The sequence below is a fragment of the Eptatretus burgeri genome, chromosome 17, assembly GCF_056783735.1.
Source record: "Eptatretus burgeri isolate ZD-2024b chromosome 17, Ebu_testis_v1, whole genome shotgun sequence".
Lineage (NCBI taxonomy): Eukaryota > Metazoa > Chordata > Myxini > Myxiniformes > Myxinidae > Eptatretus > Eptatretus burgeri.
Window position 1 is genome coordinate 2,352,431 of NC_140977.1, and position 14,197 is coordinate 2,366,627.

General features: G+C 43.8%; 2 protein-coding genes across 7 annotated transcripts in view; both read right to left on the minus strand.

The window, feature by feature from the left end:
• LOC147009084 (uncharacterized) overlaps positions 1–14,197 on the minus strand; it is a 288,704-nt gene that overhangs the window by 192,890 nt on the left and 81,617 nt on the right. The window lies entirely within an intron of this gene.
• Positions 1–14,197, minus strand: part of LOC147009087 (uncharacterized) — a 38,591-nt gene that overhangs the window by 5,386 nt on the left and 19,008 nt on the right. For all 6 annotated transcript variants that reach the window (XM_085862765.1, XM_085862766.1, XM_085862763.1 and 3 more), the window contains one exon: positions 5,991–6,134. In XM_085862765.1, coding sequence (XP_085718891.1) covers positions 5,991–6,134 — 144 coding nt within the window. The remainder of the gene's footprint in view (positions 1–5,990; positions 6,135–14,197) is intronic.

The following is a 14,197-nucleotide window of genomic DNA, read 5'->3' on the forward strand; positions in this document are numbered from 1 at the left end:
ATACCCTTTGTAGCCAGATCTTAGCTCTCATACGAGCCTCTACTCGACATTGCATATGAAAAAAAAACAAAAACTTTTCACTGTTATGTCCAAATATCAGCTTCCTCGCTCAAATGGTGCTTGAGATATTGCCAGGATGAGAAATACAATAAATGAGTAATTAATAAATTAGATACTTTAAACATGACATACAAATACTTTAAACAATAATCATGAAGTATAATATAATAATAATAATAATAATTAAGTAATTAATCAAAAAATAAAAAATAACGTTTTTAACCAAAGCACATCTTTACTTTTGTCCCCCAAATTTCATCTTCCGAGCTCAAAGAATGGCTGAGATATCCCTTGGACAAACAAGAAAAAAAAATTAATTGATTAATCGATAAATCAAAAATACCCTTTATACCCAAATCACTTGGTCAATGTCATGTCCAAATATCAGCTTCCTTGCTCAAAAATGCCTGAGATATTGCCCTGAGGAAGAAAATAAGTCATTAATAAATCGATAATAATTAATTGATTAATCAAAAAATAAAAAATATATCGTTTTTGCCAAGGCACTTGGTCACTATTGTGCCCAAATTTCAGCTTCCAAGCTCAAAGGATGGCTGAGATATCGCCCAGACAAACAAAGAAGAAAACAAGAAGGAAAACAAACAAACAAACGGAGTAAAAACTGAGGACTCTCTTCCTTTGGCGCCCGGCGATGAAGTCATGCATCGCCTGGATATGGAATTGGTTTGAAGTGGTGTACAATAATTTGATGTGAATGCATTGATGGACATGTTTCCACCCATATTACAAGTCCACCATAGCCTGATGTTAGCTTAACTGTTAAGGTGGCTGGCTTACGATCTTAAGAGTCTTGAGTTCCAGCCCGTCGTCCGTTGAATTAACACCAGGTGGAGTTGACTCAGCTTGTCATCCTTCCGACATTGGCGAAATGAGTACCAGTGTACTGGTAATGGAGGGCACTGCATCAGCGGCACAGCCGTGCCACCAGAAAATTATGCAACCTGCAGTCACAACCTGCACTTGATAACTACATATGTCCACCCACTGTTCAGTTTGAGCTCAATTAAAATATCACATGGAAAATTAAAGGTCACATGAGAGGGACCACAAGAGAGAAAACAAAGATTTGTAGAAGAGAGAGAACATCAGATACTTCTACTTTTAGAAGTGACAGAATGCGATTTGTTATGACAGAATGCGATGAGTGCTCATTACCATGCGCACGTGAAGCGAAAAGCAGGGTTAAGCAACAGGTTAACATTTGTCTGTCCGTCCGTCCATCTACAAATGTAAGTTTATGATTGAGGTACAACTTGATTTCAATTCAATGTTATAGTTTGAACACAAATCGGAAAAACGAAGCTGCAGTTTAGCAGTACTTTGGTGCATGTCTCAATCGTGCATGTGCAGAGAGGAGTGCGTGTTCATTTAAACTAGCATCGGCACTCCAATCCTACGGAAGGAGGTGCCCGTCTTGGCACACCTTCAGTGAGTGATTTAAAAAGGTGATATTTTCACAAAGTGATACTTTTTTCTGGAACACAGTGTGCACTTGAATTTTTTTTTGGGGGATATATTTAAACCATATTTGGCCTTTCTGGAACATACTGTAATGTTTTTGTGATGTAACATGCCAAGTGATCAATTCTGAAGTATTCATCATGTATCTATGTTTCACCATCTACAGTGGCCTGAAAAAGTATTCACCCCCTCCAATAAGGCCACATTTCGATGAATTACGAATTACGTAGAAACAATTTTTCCAAATGAACTTTTTCATTGATAACTGAAGGGATCAAACTTAACAATGGTTGTTGACATTTTGTTGTAGATTGAAGATGACAACGCTCAACGATTATAGACACGTAGCTCTCACCTCAGTGAAGATGAAGGTGTTTGAGCATTTGGTTCTCAAGCACCTTAAGTCTATCACCACCTGTAGGCCTGATCATCTTCAGTTTGCCTTTCAAGAAAATCGTTTGGTTGATGATGATGTTGCCTTCATTCTTCATTTTGTTCTTCAGCATCTTGAATTTTCAAATCGTTTTGCTCGTATTATTTTTATTGATTTTCGTTCTGCTTCTAATACCATTGTCCCTCAGAAACTTAAAAAAAAATAAAATCCACTCCCTTGGCCTTCCTCCGTAAATTTGTTGCTGGATTTAGGATTTTCTCCTTAACTGATCGCAAACAGTAAAATTAAACAACAAGTCGTCCAAGACTATTATCTTGAATACAGGTGCCCCACAAGGGTGCATGCTGTCACCTCTTCTCTGTTCCCTTTTCACCAATGATTGGGTGTCTCATCATGAGTCTGCGCAGCTCGTGAAGTTTGCCGACGACATGACCATCGAGGGTATTCTCGTGAATTCTGATGAGTCAGAATACCTTCAGGAGGTTAATGGATTTGTGTCATGGTGCAAACCCAACAACCTCGAGGTGAACACTACAAAGACTAAGGAGATGGTTGTGGACTTTCATCGGACGAAAAGTTCAGTTGACTCTCTTACCATCAATGGAGTTATTGAAATTGTTGACTGTTTTGAACTTCGAGGCACAACCATTACCAGTCGTTTAAAGTGATTCCTCCTCTTTTTCATTCCTTTCATTCCTCTTTTGGAATAAACTCCCTCACTCTATTCCTTCCCATTCTTCCCTCCAGGCCTTCAAAACAGCTGTTCACCACCACCTCTTATCATCCCCCATCCAAATCCTCGATCTTTTCTACCCACGATAATCCACCCAAGCCCACCTACTTCAAATCCCCTGCTTTCCTTCCTGAAAGTCCCTGTAATGTCCATCTTCTATTCCCCATGTTCCCCATCCCATCCCTCTCCCTTCCACAGATCTCCTAATGTCTCTGTTCCCCACTGTTTTGGCCTTCCCACTCCCTCCCCTCCTGTCTCATGCCCCCCTTGATGTGTGTTGTGTGTTAGCTCTCATACGAGCCTCGACAAGGTATACAAAAAAAAAAAGTAGGACCACAACACAGATATTATAATTACGAAAGCTCAGCAATGCCTCGACTTATTGTGGCAGCTAAAGAGGTTTAGCCTTTGCATGAAGATTCTCATCCAGTTTTATCGGGCCATTATATAAAGTGTTTTGACATTTTCTGTGTGCGTGGTCTGACAGCTTCACCCAGCAACAGAAGCTTCGGCTCCACCCAGCAACAGAAGCTGAAATAGGGTAAAGCTCCAGGGATCTGTGGCATCCATGCTGAACTTCTCAAAGCTGGTGGAAATGCTGCACTCATGTCGTTGCATGCAGTTCTGTGCTCTGCCTGGAATACAGGCATCATCCCAACTGACTGGAAGAGGGGCCTTGTTGTCCCTCTCTGGAAAGGGAAGGGTGATCGCAAAGACTGTAACAACTACCGAGGGGTGACGCTGCTCTCAGTGCTGGGCAAGGTCTTTGCTCGGATAATTCTCGATCAGGTTCGACACCATCTGCTTGAGCACCAGCGTCCAGAGCAGTCAGGCTTTACACCAAAGAGGTCAACGATTGACCGTATCCTTGCTCTTCAGGTCCTCACCGAACGCAGACGAGAGTTTCGACAGGGGCTGCTTGCAGCCTGTTATTCTTGGTAAAGCATTTGATTCAGTGAATCGGGATGCCCTCTGGAGGATTCTTGGTCTTCGTGGAGTGCCACCAAAACTGATCAATCTGATGTCTGAACTCTACTCTGGTACTGAGAGTGCTGTGAGATGTGGTGATATCATCTCTCACTTATTTCCAGTTGTTACTGGAGTTCGTCAGGTGTGTGGACTGGCCCCCACACTTTTCAACACTTGTGTGGACTGGATTCTGGGGAGAATGTCGGAGAGATCAAGCTGCGGTGCATCGTTTGGGAATGTCAAGATCTCTGACCTTGATTTTGCAGATGATGCAGTCATCTTTGCGGAGACTCTGGATATCCTTTTGGGGGCCCTAGAGGTGCTGATTGAGGAGTCGAGCCACTGGGATTCTGGGTTTCCTGGGTCAAAACTAAGATCCAGGCTTTCATTGACATCTTGGATGCTGCTGTCCTGTCTGTACCTGTTTGCGGTGAGGATGTTGAGGTCGCAGAGAGATTCACTTACCTTGGCAGTGATATTCATGTCTCTCCTGGCTGTGAGCCACAGGTCAACAGACGTCTGTGTCGGGCCTGGGGAGTCACGGATTCACTGGATCATTGGGTGTGGCACTGTCGGTACCTGTACGGGAGGACGAAAGTCCGAGTTTTCAGGTCATTGGTGCTTCCAGTCTTGCTCTATGGATGTGAGACTTGGACTCTGACCAGAGATCTGAAACAGAGATTTAATTCCTTTTGGTACCAGGTCTCTTTGGAGAATCCTTGGTGAATGCTGGTCAGACTGTGTCCAACGAGCGGTTGCTGAGAGTTTTCTTGGTTGCCGACCTCGGAAGGATGGCAGGCTGAGTCAACCCCCTGGTGAAGTAATTCATCGGGCAACGAGGCTTGAACTCAGGACCCTTGGATCCCAAGCCACCACCCTAACCACTGAGCCAACACCAAGCTTGTGTGTATATGTATATATATATATATAAATGTATCATGTTAACATTGAGATAAACATGTAAATACAATAAATAGTGTAAATTAAACTAAAACACATGACTTTTACCTCTTAAATTTATTACAGCACAGCGAGGTGGGTGATGGTAAACATATTACGTACTCGCATTGTACTTTGCCAAAAAAAGAAAACACAAGATTTAGCTTGGGATGATGCTGTTAGATGGGGGAAAGTGGAGTGGAGTGAGAGAAGGGTGAGCGGGGAAGGGTAAGCAGGGAAGGTGGTTCAGCGAACGGAAAAGCAGAATTAGTTTTACGATGAAGGTGCCTGCAGCATTGCCAGAACCCACAACGGAGAAGGGTAACACGATCCTTAAATCACCTTTAATACCATGAACCACGATATTCCCTGCTTGGGGACCAACGTACGAGATGACATCATCTTCCATCTCATCAGTGTTAAAAACCTGTTCCCTTATAAATTCCTTCGCCTCAACTTGTTTCATGAGCTGCGCATGGGAATGTGTTTGAGAAGGGGCGTTCGAATCCGGGAGTTGGAAATTAAGTGTTTTGGCAATAAGGTTTGAATACAGAGTTGGAAAATGAACGTTTGGTAATTAAGTTTGAAGGATAATGAACGTTTATGAATGAGGAAGAATACAATGGGGAATGTTCTCCCTGCAATCATCGACCCCATAATGGCAGTCTGGACAGATGCCACATTTTCTCCTCAAACCAACCGATCTTACAACTCGATCTTTTCGCCCAACGTCATAACCTTTCTCTGCCTTTTGGTACAACTAGCTTTGTCCATCGCTTTACATTTGGGCTCATTAAAAGCGGTGCACGAGAAACACCACAAGGCTCAGAATGGAAGGCAATCGTTAATGCATGGGATGCAAACGATGATTCATTTCAGCTCAAAAACTGCTCTTGGTCGAAATGAAATCCCGCGATAATGGAATCGGAACACAATTGGTAGAAACCCGTGACATTGGAGGGTTTTCTGTGTACACGTACGCATGCACGCATGCACAAACGCACACACACACACACTTCTTCCACTCCCCCAACTCAGTTCCCATTGTGTGCTGCCTTTTTGGCTGCTGGTTGCATCATTGGTTAGTATCACGGCTATGCCGCTGATGCAGTGCCCCGATTACCAGTATACTGGTGCTCATTTTGCTGATCTCGGAAGGATGACAGGCTGAGTCAACCTCCTGGTGTTAATTCAGTGGAAAATGGGGCTCGAACTCAGGACCCTAGGATCCAAAGCCACCACCCTCACCGCTAAGCCAACACCAGGCTACTCTCTCAGTGAAATTAAATAGACTGAATCAATATGGTGTTGATAGAGTAGAAGCATGATGGGTCAAATGGCGTACTCTAGTGTCAGAGTTCCTTGTAACAAAACAAGATCAGTGTCATGTGTTCTGTGCGCAGCTCTGATTACCTTCAAAAACCTGAGCAGCATTGCTGGACCCCTTGGGAGGAGAACCACAAGGTTCCTGCTTTACCTCCTCATTGCTCAAAGCATCCTTGGTAGTCTGAAGAAAGTTACTTTGGAAACGTTCTGTCTTCATGAGATGAACTTCACCTGCAAACGAGACATCAGTTTGTTGTGGGAAAGGCATCAATGAATGAAAGACAAAAATAAACAAGAAAAAGAGCGATCAGAGATTGCTGACCCTCGCCAAGACTTGCTTTGTGTGGTGTATTTTGTGTGGTGTTTGTGTACTGGTGTGTTACGTAATTAATAACAGACAAAATCAGAACTGCCACTTTATAACTGCTGGCAGTGATGATCAGGTACCAAGAGGTCTCGCTTTGATGCAACCGCACTTTGATCAGATACCTGATCCTGAGTCCCTGACCCATGACGTTTTTCATTATTATTCAATTGAATTAAGAATGGGATTAAAATAAATTCATTTCAAATCAAATGGAAGATCAAATAGGCACAGTTCTGCATTGGAATCACCAGAAGGAACCTGAACAAGCAAAAAGCAACGATGAAGTCATCAGGAGGAACCTGCATAGGATTCGCATTTCAGCTGCTACTTCTCTAACTCAAAACTAAAAACTCAAACCCATCCAGGCACAGCCAAGTGCGCCTTCATGGAATTTTTTTTTTTTAAACAGATTTAAAAAATCAAACAATTCTGGTTGCCGATCTCATGTGTCCGATCAAGTTGGAATTTAAAACTTGTATTCCCCATCACTACTAAAACATAATTGTGAGGTTTCACGTTGATTTGTTAAGCGGTTCCAGAGAAAACATTACGTAATATTTTCCTCAATCCAATATGGCAGCCAAACTATGTGACCTATCAAATATTCCTTAACAAACTTGTGCATCCATGGCTTGGGGAACATTTGTGTGAAGTTTTCACTCGATTTCTCCAGCTGTTCCGGAGAAGATTTTTCATACGTTTTAGGGTAAATCCAATATGACTGCCAAACCATGTGACCTATGATGTCATATGTGTGAACCTTTTGTTCCTCATGGATAGGTGGTCATATGTGTCAAGTTTTGCCTCAATCTGTTCAGCCATTTCAAGAGAAGATTTTTGAAAGTTTTTATTTTAACAATATGGCTGCCAAATCACGTGACTGAGGACATCAAAAAAAATTTTGTGTACCATTTTAACTCCAGATGACCCGGAAATTTTTTCATACTGATCGGATTCAGCGTTCGACATATGCAATGACGTCATAACGAAGGCACCTATGATGTCATAAAAAAAATCACACCCATTCCCATGAGGAGTACATGCTATGTGCTAAGTTTCAATTTTTTCCTTGGTGCGATTTTGGAGATACAGAGGCCCAAAGTTTTTCCATTTTCCCAACATGGCTGCCACACCACGTGACCTATGACGTAATAATTATCATTAAAACATTCGTGTGTGGCGTACGTGCGTGTCTGCATTTAAAAAATTCATTTCCTCGGCAACCATTGTTCCGATTGACACAAAATTTTACCAGAGGAGTGTCTCCGCCTGTAGAATTTATTTCTTCACTTATGATGTCATCGGTCATGTGGTAGAGATGCCGTCTTCGAAAAATATCAACCCTATATTTCCCAAACCGCTCAATGGAAAAAATTGAAACATGGCTCATTGTCAAGTACTCCCAATGGGGAACAAGGTATGTTTATGATGATGCTCATTGGTGCCCTCATTATGACGTCATAATTCGACAAGTACAACACTTGATCTGATCAGTATGAAAAATAAAATTTCCTCTGCAATTGTTAGTCCGATGGACACAAAATTTTCAAAATATGAGCGGCTCCTCCTGTATCTTGGAAAAATTAAAAAAAAAGTTGCACCTCTATATCTCTGAAACGGCTCCCATGGAAAAAATTGAAACATGGCTTATTGTCAAGTACTCCCCTTAGAGAAAAAGATATGTTAATGATAATGTCATCGGTACCTTAATTATGATGTCATAATTCGACAAGTACAACGCTTGATTCGATCAGTATGAATTTTATTTCTCTGCAATTCTTGGTCCGATTAACATGAAATTTTCATCATAGGAGTGCCTCCTCCTGTAGAATATGTGAATGATAATTACATCATAGGTCACATGGTACAGGTACCATCTTGGAAAACCTTCACACCTTTATATCTCTGAAACCACTCCATGGAAAAAAAAATTCAGACAGCTCATTGTCAACTCCTCCCCATTGGGAATAAGATATGTTAATGATGATATCATTTGTACCTTCGTTATGATGTCATAATTCGACAAGTACAATACTTATCTGATCATTATGAATTTTATTTTTCTCATCAACTGTTGGGCTGATGGACACGAAATTTTCAGCGTAGGAGTGCCTTCACTTGAAGAATATTTTAATGATAATCATGATGTCATAAGTCATGTGGTACAGGCACCATCTTGGAAAAAACAAAAAACAACGTTGCACCTCCATATCTCCAAAACCGTTGAGTACGCAGGGTAAGTATTCTCTGAATATCATTGAGTTATGTGTGCCATGCAAGGCAGTATAGTTGACATAGGGATTAAATAGTAAAGTGTAAATTGTACGTATCTTCTCTCTAAAACCTGGCAACATACCAGGCAAGGAAAGGGTAGGAGAGGGGGGCCGCTTTGGGTGTGTCGACGGTTTGTGTGTTCGCCGATAGTCCCCCTTCATAATCCGCACTCTGAATGCAAGGAGACTGTCATGGTAATGGCCCTCACAAAGACCTGGAGGACTCGATCCCAAATGGCAGTCTAAACAGGGGCGGGCCATTTGTTTGCACAGCAGTGGCGACAAAACCTCATCCACAATGTCACCGCGGCGACAACGATGTGCCACCTCATTGGCTGATGCAAAGCCATGAGCGAAGAACGCTCAAGGGTGCAGGCATGGCCATGGAGGAAGGGATAAAAAGGTCACGTGCAGACACAGTCAGTGAGAATGTAGAGTGCAGTGAGTCAGACGAGTCAGAGGAATCAGGGCTCCGAAGTTGAACTTACCCATGCATCGTTGGATCTCTCCCATGCTGCTCATCCCCAACCCTCAATACTTTCCCCGTCTGTGTGTGAACGTGATTGTGTACCTGTACAGATTCCGTGATTGTGTACCTGTCCAGATTGTTGTGTTGTGTGTGAACGTGATTGTGTACCTGTACAGATTTCGTGATTGTGTACCTGTACAGATTCCGACGGGTTGCTGGGTAACCACGGACGCCGGTAAGGACAAGTAGTTTGAGCAGGGTCCTCATGCCCAGAGTCACATTACCTGCTGGTGATCCAGTTATCTCAAATGGGGAACCACGCTCTCAACGTCCCACCTGTATTTACTTATTAAGTTCAGCCAAGCAAAACCGCATGTGGGGGCGTTGGCTATCTCGCGTAGCGAATCAGTGGGGTACAGATGCCTGGTGTTAGCTTAATGGTTAAGTTGGCTAGCTTAACATCTTAGGGACTTGAGTTCAAGCCCCTTTCAGCCATTGCATAAAACCAGGTGGGGTTGACTCAGCCGGTCATCCTTCTGAGGTCGGCAAAATGAGTACCAGTGTCATGGTAATAGAAGGCACTGTGGCACACTGTCGCAACAGTGGCACAGCCGCACCCCCAGAAAACGATGCAACCAGCAGCCACAAGCTGCACACAATAGCTAGTTAGTGGGGTACAATATCCTGTCTATTTAGTACGTATGCTAAGCCTGGTGTTGGCTTCGTGGTTAGAGTGGTGGCTTGGGATCCTGGGGTCCTGAATTCAAACCCCGTTGAGCCGCTGAATTAATACACCAGGAGGTTGACTCAGCCTGTCATCCTTCTGAGGTCGGCAAAATGAGTACCAGTGCACTGGTAAGGGGGACACTGCATCAGCGGCATAGCCACGTCCTAAACAATGATGCATCCAGCAGCCACAGGCTGCACTCGATAGAGAGATTACGTATGCTATAATCGAACCAATGAAGGAAAAGACAGCCAGGCAGGTTTGAAATATTTTACCAATGGTTAAACAAAGCACGCATTTACATGCAAATACTCACGAGGCACGTACAGACATTCAAAACACAAGAGAAGTCTTAACCCCGAGCACAGAAGTTCCCCTTACACAATCTTAACTATTTAGGGACAGACAGGCATGCCACACACAGTCCAGGAACGTAGAGAGAAAGAAAGAGATAAATATTAGGACTTTGGGTTGGCCCCTTGCTTACCCAAAGCAAACAGGTGGGTCTGTGTCGGTCCAAAGTGACAGGTAGGGAAGGGAGGGGAGGAAGGGAAATGTGAATGGTGTGTCAGGAATGTTGTGTGTACATGGCCATTGTGACCAAAGATTGCGTGGTGCTGTTCACCCTCGGAACTGTTTGGTAAGCCTTGTTCGGCCCACCCATCCAGGCAATAACTCAGAACGGCAAGTTCATTCGTCCGACAGCTCGTGGCTCAGCTGGCAGACAGCAGCGCAGCAGCACTAAGTCAGGCAGGCAGTTTGTCAGTTGGCAGTGGCTCGTGGTTCATCAGACAGCTCAACCGCAGACAGTTGGTCTGCTTGCTCGGCTTTTATTGAGCTTCGAGCGAGGCATGGCAAAGGTACTCGAGGCACCATCTTATCCGCTTGTGTTATGTTTCCATTGGCCCAGCAGGTCAGCTCCATCACATCCGCATGCCCGAGCCATGCCCCAAGAGCTCAGCATTAGCGTTTCCAACAGTAATGTTGAACATGCAGGAACTGCCTCGCCCGATGATGGCAATGACAGAGATAATTTTGGCTTCGATGTATGTCACTGTCATTGTGGTGTGGAAATATGCAGGAGGGAGAATAGGAGGGTAAAAATGATTCAAAGGGATTAGAGACGGGAGGTACTGAAATGGATTAAACAAAGAGGGGGTTCAAGGGTTTGATAGGTAAAGGGTGAAGGCTTTTGGTGAAGCACGGGGAACAGAGATTCGCAAGCGAAAGGGTGAAGAATTGGGATGGATGGAAAGCTGAAAGGAGGGATGGATGGATGAAGGAGTCCGAAGGAAGTGAGAAATCACAACAGGGATGGAACATGCTAACACTCAACACATTTTCCCTGTTCCTTATGAGGGGAAGGTACCCGACGAAGCACATATAACAATGAGATATCTAACGAGGGAATTCCTTTACGTGTTCAATGCTCCACCCCGGTGTTCATTTCCATAAACCGCAACAATATTGTTACGAATCTGGAAGCCTTGAGCACACAGACAGACAGCAGTCCCTAACTTAGTTATTTCGATAAGTGTGTGTTTATAGTTAGAGCCCCCTACCTGTGTCTAATGGGATTTACATGTGTGTGCTGCGAATTACTTTTTAGTCAGGATTTTTGCAATACAAATCAAGCCTCCAGCCAACCAAAACCATCACTCCTTCACTTCGCACATTGCGTCATTACACATGCGTGTCCAGCCACGTACCTGGGCGGAGATTTCCATTGCCTCAGACCGGGACTCTGCCCAGGAAGGCAGGGGCGTGCCCCTTGTCCAATCAGGCCACAGAAGGCAGTTTTCCCATGACACGCCGGCCAATGAGAGTTGATATAGCCACAGAAGGCGGTTTTCCCACGACATGCCGGCCAATGAGAGTTGAGATGGCCACAGAGAGTGACCTTCCCACGACGCCCTGTCCAATGAGGGTGGAGAGCGCCTTGGACGGTGATGAGCTCACCCCGGAGGAGAAAGGAATATAAGAAACGCCAGGCTGGGTCGTGAGGGTGGTAAAAGGATCGAGGTGGTGGAGGTCGTCGTGGTGGTAAAAGGATCGAGGTGGTGGAGGTCGTCGTAGTGGTAAAAGGGTCGTGGTCGTCGTTGTGGTGGTCATCATCATTGTGTTGCGGATTCGAGTCCCACTGAGCTGGATCATCGTCGCCTCCGACCTTCTCCTTGGCTTGGTCGATTGGTCCGTGGCCGGTTGGAGAGTGTGGTGCCTGGTGCTTGAAGCAGCATCGTGTTGCAGGTTCGAGTCCCGCCGAGCTGGATCGTCGAAGACCACACGAGGTGGACAGGTCCAAGCACAGGCTCTGGTCTCGAGCTCACCTTTCCTCGAGCTGGAGGCCTTCAATAAAGACCATTGGGGTCCATTTCTGTGTGTGTGGGCCCGTCTTTTAGTAGCAACTGGATAAGTGCTTTTGCTTGTACATAGACTGCATTCCTTATAGTCGGATAACTCTGCTCCTTGTGTGTTCCCTCCCCCATTATAAATAAATCCCCCGTTAAATGTTTCAGCTCGTTTTTTGTGTTTCTTTCATTGGTTTAGCATGGTGGATGTTGAGAAGTAGTGAGGGTAAATTGTGCATTTGGACCGACGGATCTCGGTAACCATCCGCTCGGGTTACGCACGGTTCGAGCACGCTACTGGCTCGTTCCGCTCGAGCTCCGCCGAGGGTGAATTTCCCCAGTAGTTTGGGCGACATGGGTATTTAGGTAAATTGAAATTGGCAATCGACCCTATCCCACGCGGTTGACCTATTGGCGATCTTCGGTCCGATAAGGGACCCGTCGGCTCCGGAGTTATCCGGGGTGACGACCTCTAAATTCCGGGTGTTCGGTGGAGCCGACTCTACTGCTCCACCTCGTGGTCGTGCTCGCCACCGAAACACCGTCCCACAACAATATTGTAGTTTGATTTTACAACTGATAGAGGAAGTGCTGGTGATCGTTTTCTGGTTCAGGGAAGGGTTAGCCAATTCTGGATATGCAACAGTCTTGATATATCTATCAGTTTCTGGTTCCTTTTAGGTGTCGAACCGTCTCATATTTACGAGTACTTTCCTTGAAGGAGGGCTTAGAAATGTGAGTGAGCAGTCAATTCAAGTGGCAAAGCAGATGTGAGAATGAGAGCAGAAAGAAGAGCTGGTCACCATTTGCTTTGCTGTGCACAATGTCTTGGCAATATGTTAGTGTATCGCTTGTAATTTCTCTTTTCAATTAAACGCGAGTTTGGACTATCATCAGGGAGCCAAATCCTGATTCTGGCCAAAATAGGATTGAACTGTTGCAACATTTTCACCATGTTTTTAATGTTTTCTACCTGTTGACATCCACAAAAAGTGCTGTTGGCATTTTGGAGTAGATTTAAAAACTTTTTTTTATAGATATTTCTGTACATGGGTCCAAAGTCAAAACACTACCATCATTTTGCATTTATTTGGCATTTTTACGAATGCAACTTGCTGCTATTTGATATCTACAGTCAAATTACTGATAAAAATAGGAATACACATCCTGAAGCTCACCTGGATCAGCAACAACATTCACTCAAACCCTGTGCAGACACCCATATATCCTGATTTTTTTTAATGCCGTGAACAAACTTTGTTACATCACAAGTGATGAAGGTTGTGCTCACGTTTCATTGAAATTGTGCGTGTAGTTTCAGAAAAGAGAACAAATACGTAATTTGTGGGTTCAAACTCCTCAAAGAACCCCATACACTCTGACTTTTTTTAAATGCCATGAACAAACATTGGTACATTACAGGTGATGAAGGATGTGGTGAAGTTTCATCAAAATTGTGTGCGTACTTTCAGAGAAGAGAGCAAACACCTATTTTGGGAGGTCACCCCTCCCCTCCTCCATATATCCCCTTCATGAGCACAGATTTTGATGCGGTCAACACACCTTCGTTCGGTATCAGATATGAAGCTATAGTGGCTAATTTTCATCAAAATAGTGTGTTTGATTCAAGGGATAATGACTGAAGTGTTTATGGACTCACTGAATGACGACTCACTCAACTCCGGACACTGCTCGATCGCATAAGCTCACCAGGCGAAAGTCCAGGTGAGCTCGAAATATATCCCACTAATCTTCGTTGTTGATATAAAGTCAAAATTTCCTTTATTTCTCTCTTACATTAACAAGTGCATATTGCATGGTAAAAAGTGTAAGCATGGTAAAGTGTGCTCCCGAGCCAAAAAAAAAACTAAGAAAAAAAAAAATCATGGTAAAATTCAATCTATGGCATTGTCTCTTCTTCTTCTTTAATGACCACAATTATTTCCACATTCATGTGGGGTTGGATGGGGAAAGCTATATATACAAAAATATATATACAGTATATATACACATACATGCATACATATGTTGGGATTTGTACCTTTTCTTATAAACTTTGTTTCGTGCTTACTTAATTCACTTTGCCTGCAGTTAATTAAAATGTATTCTT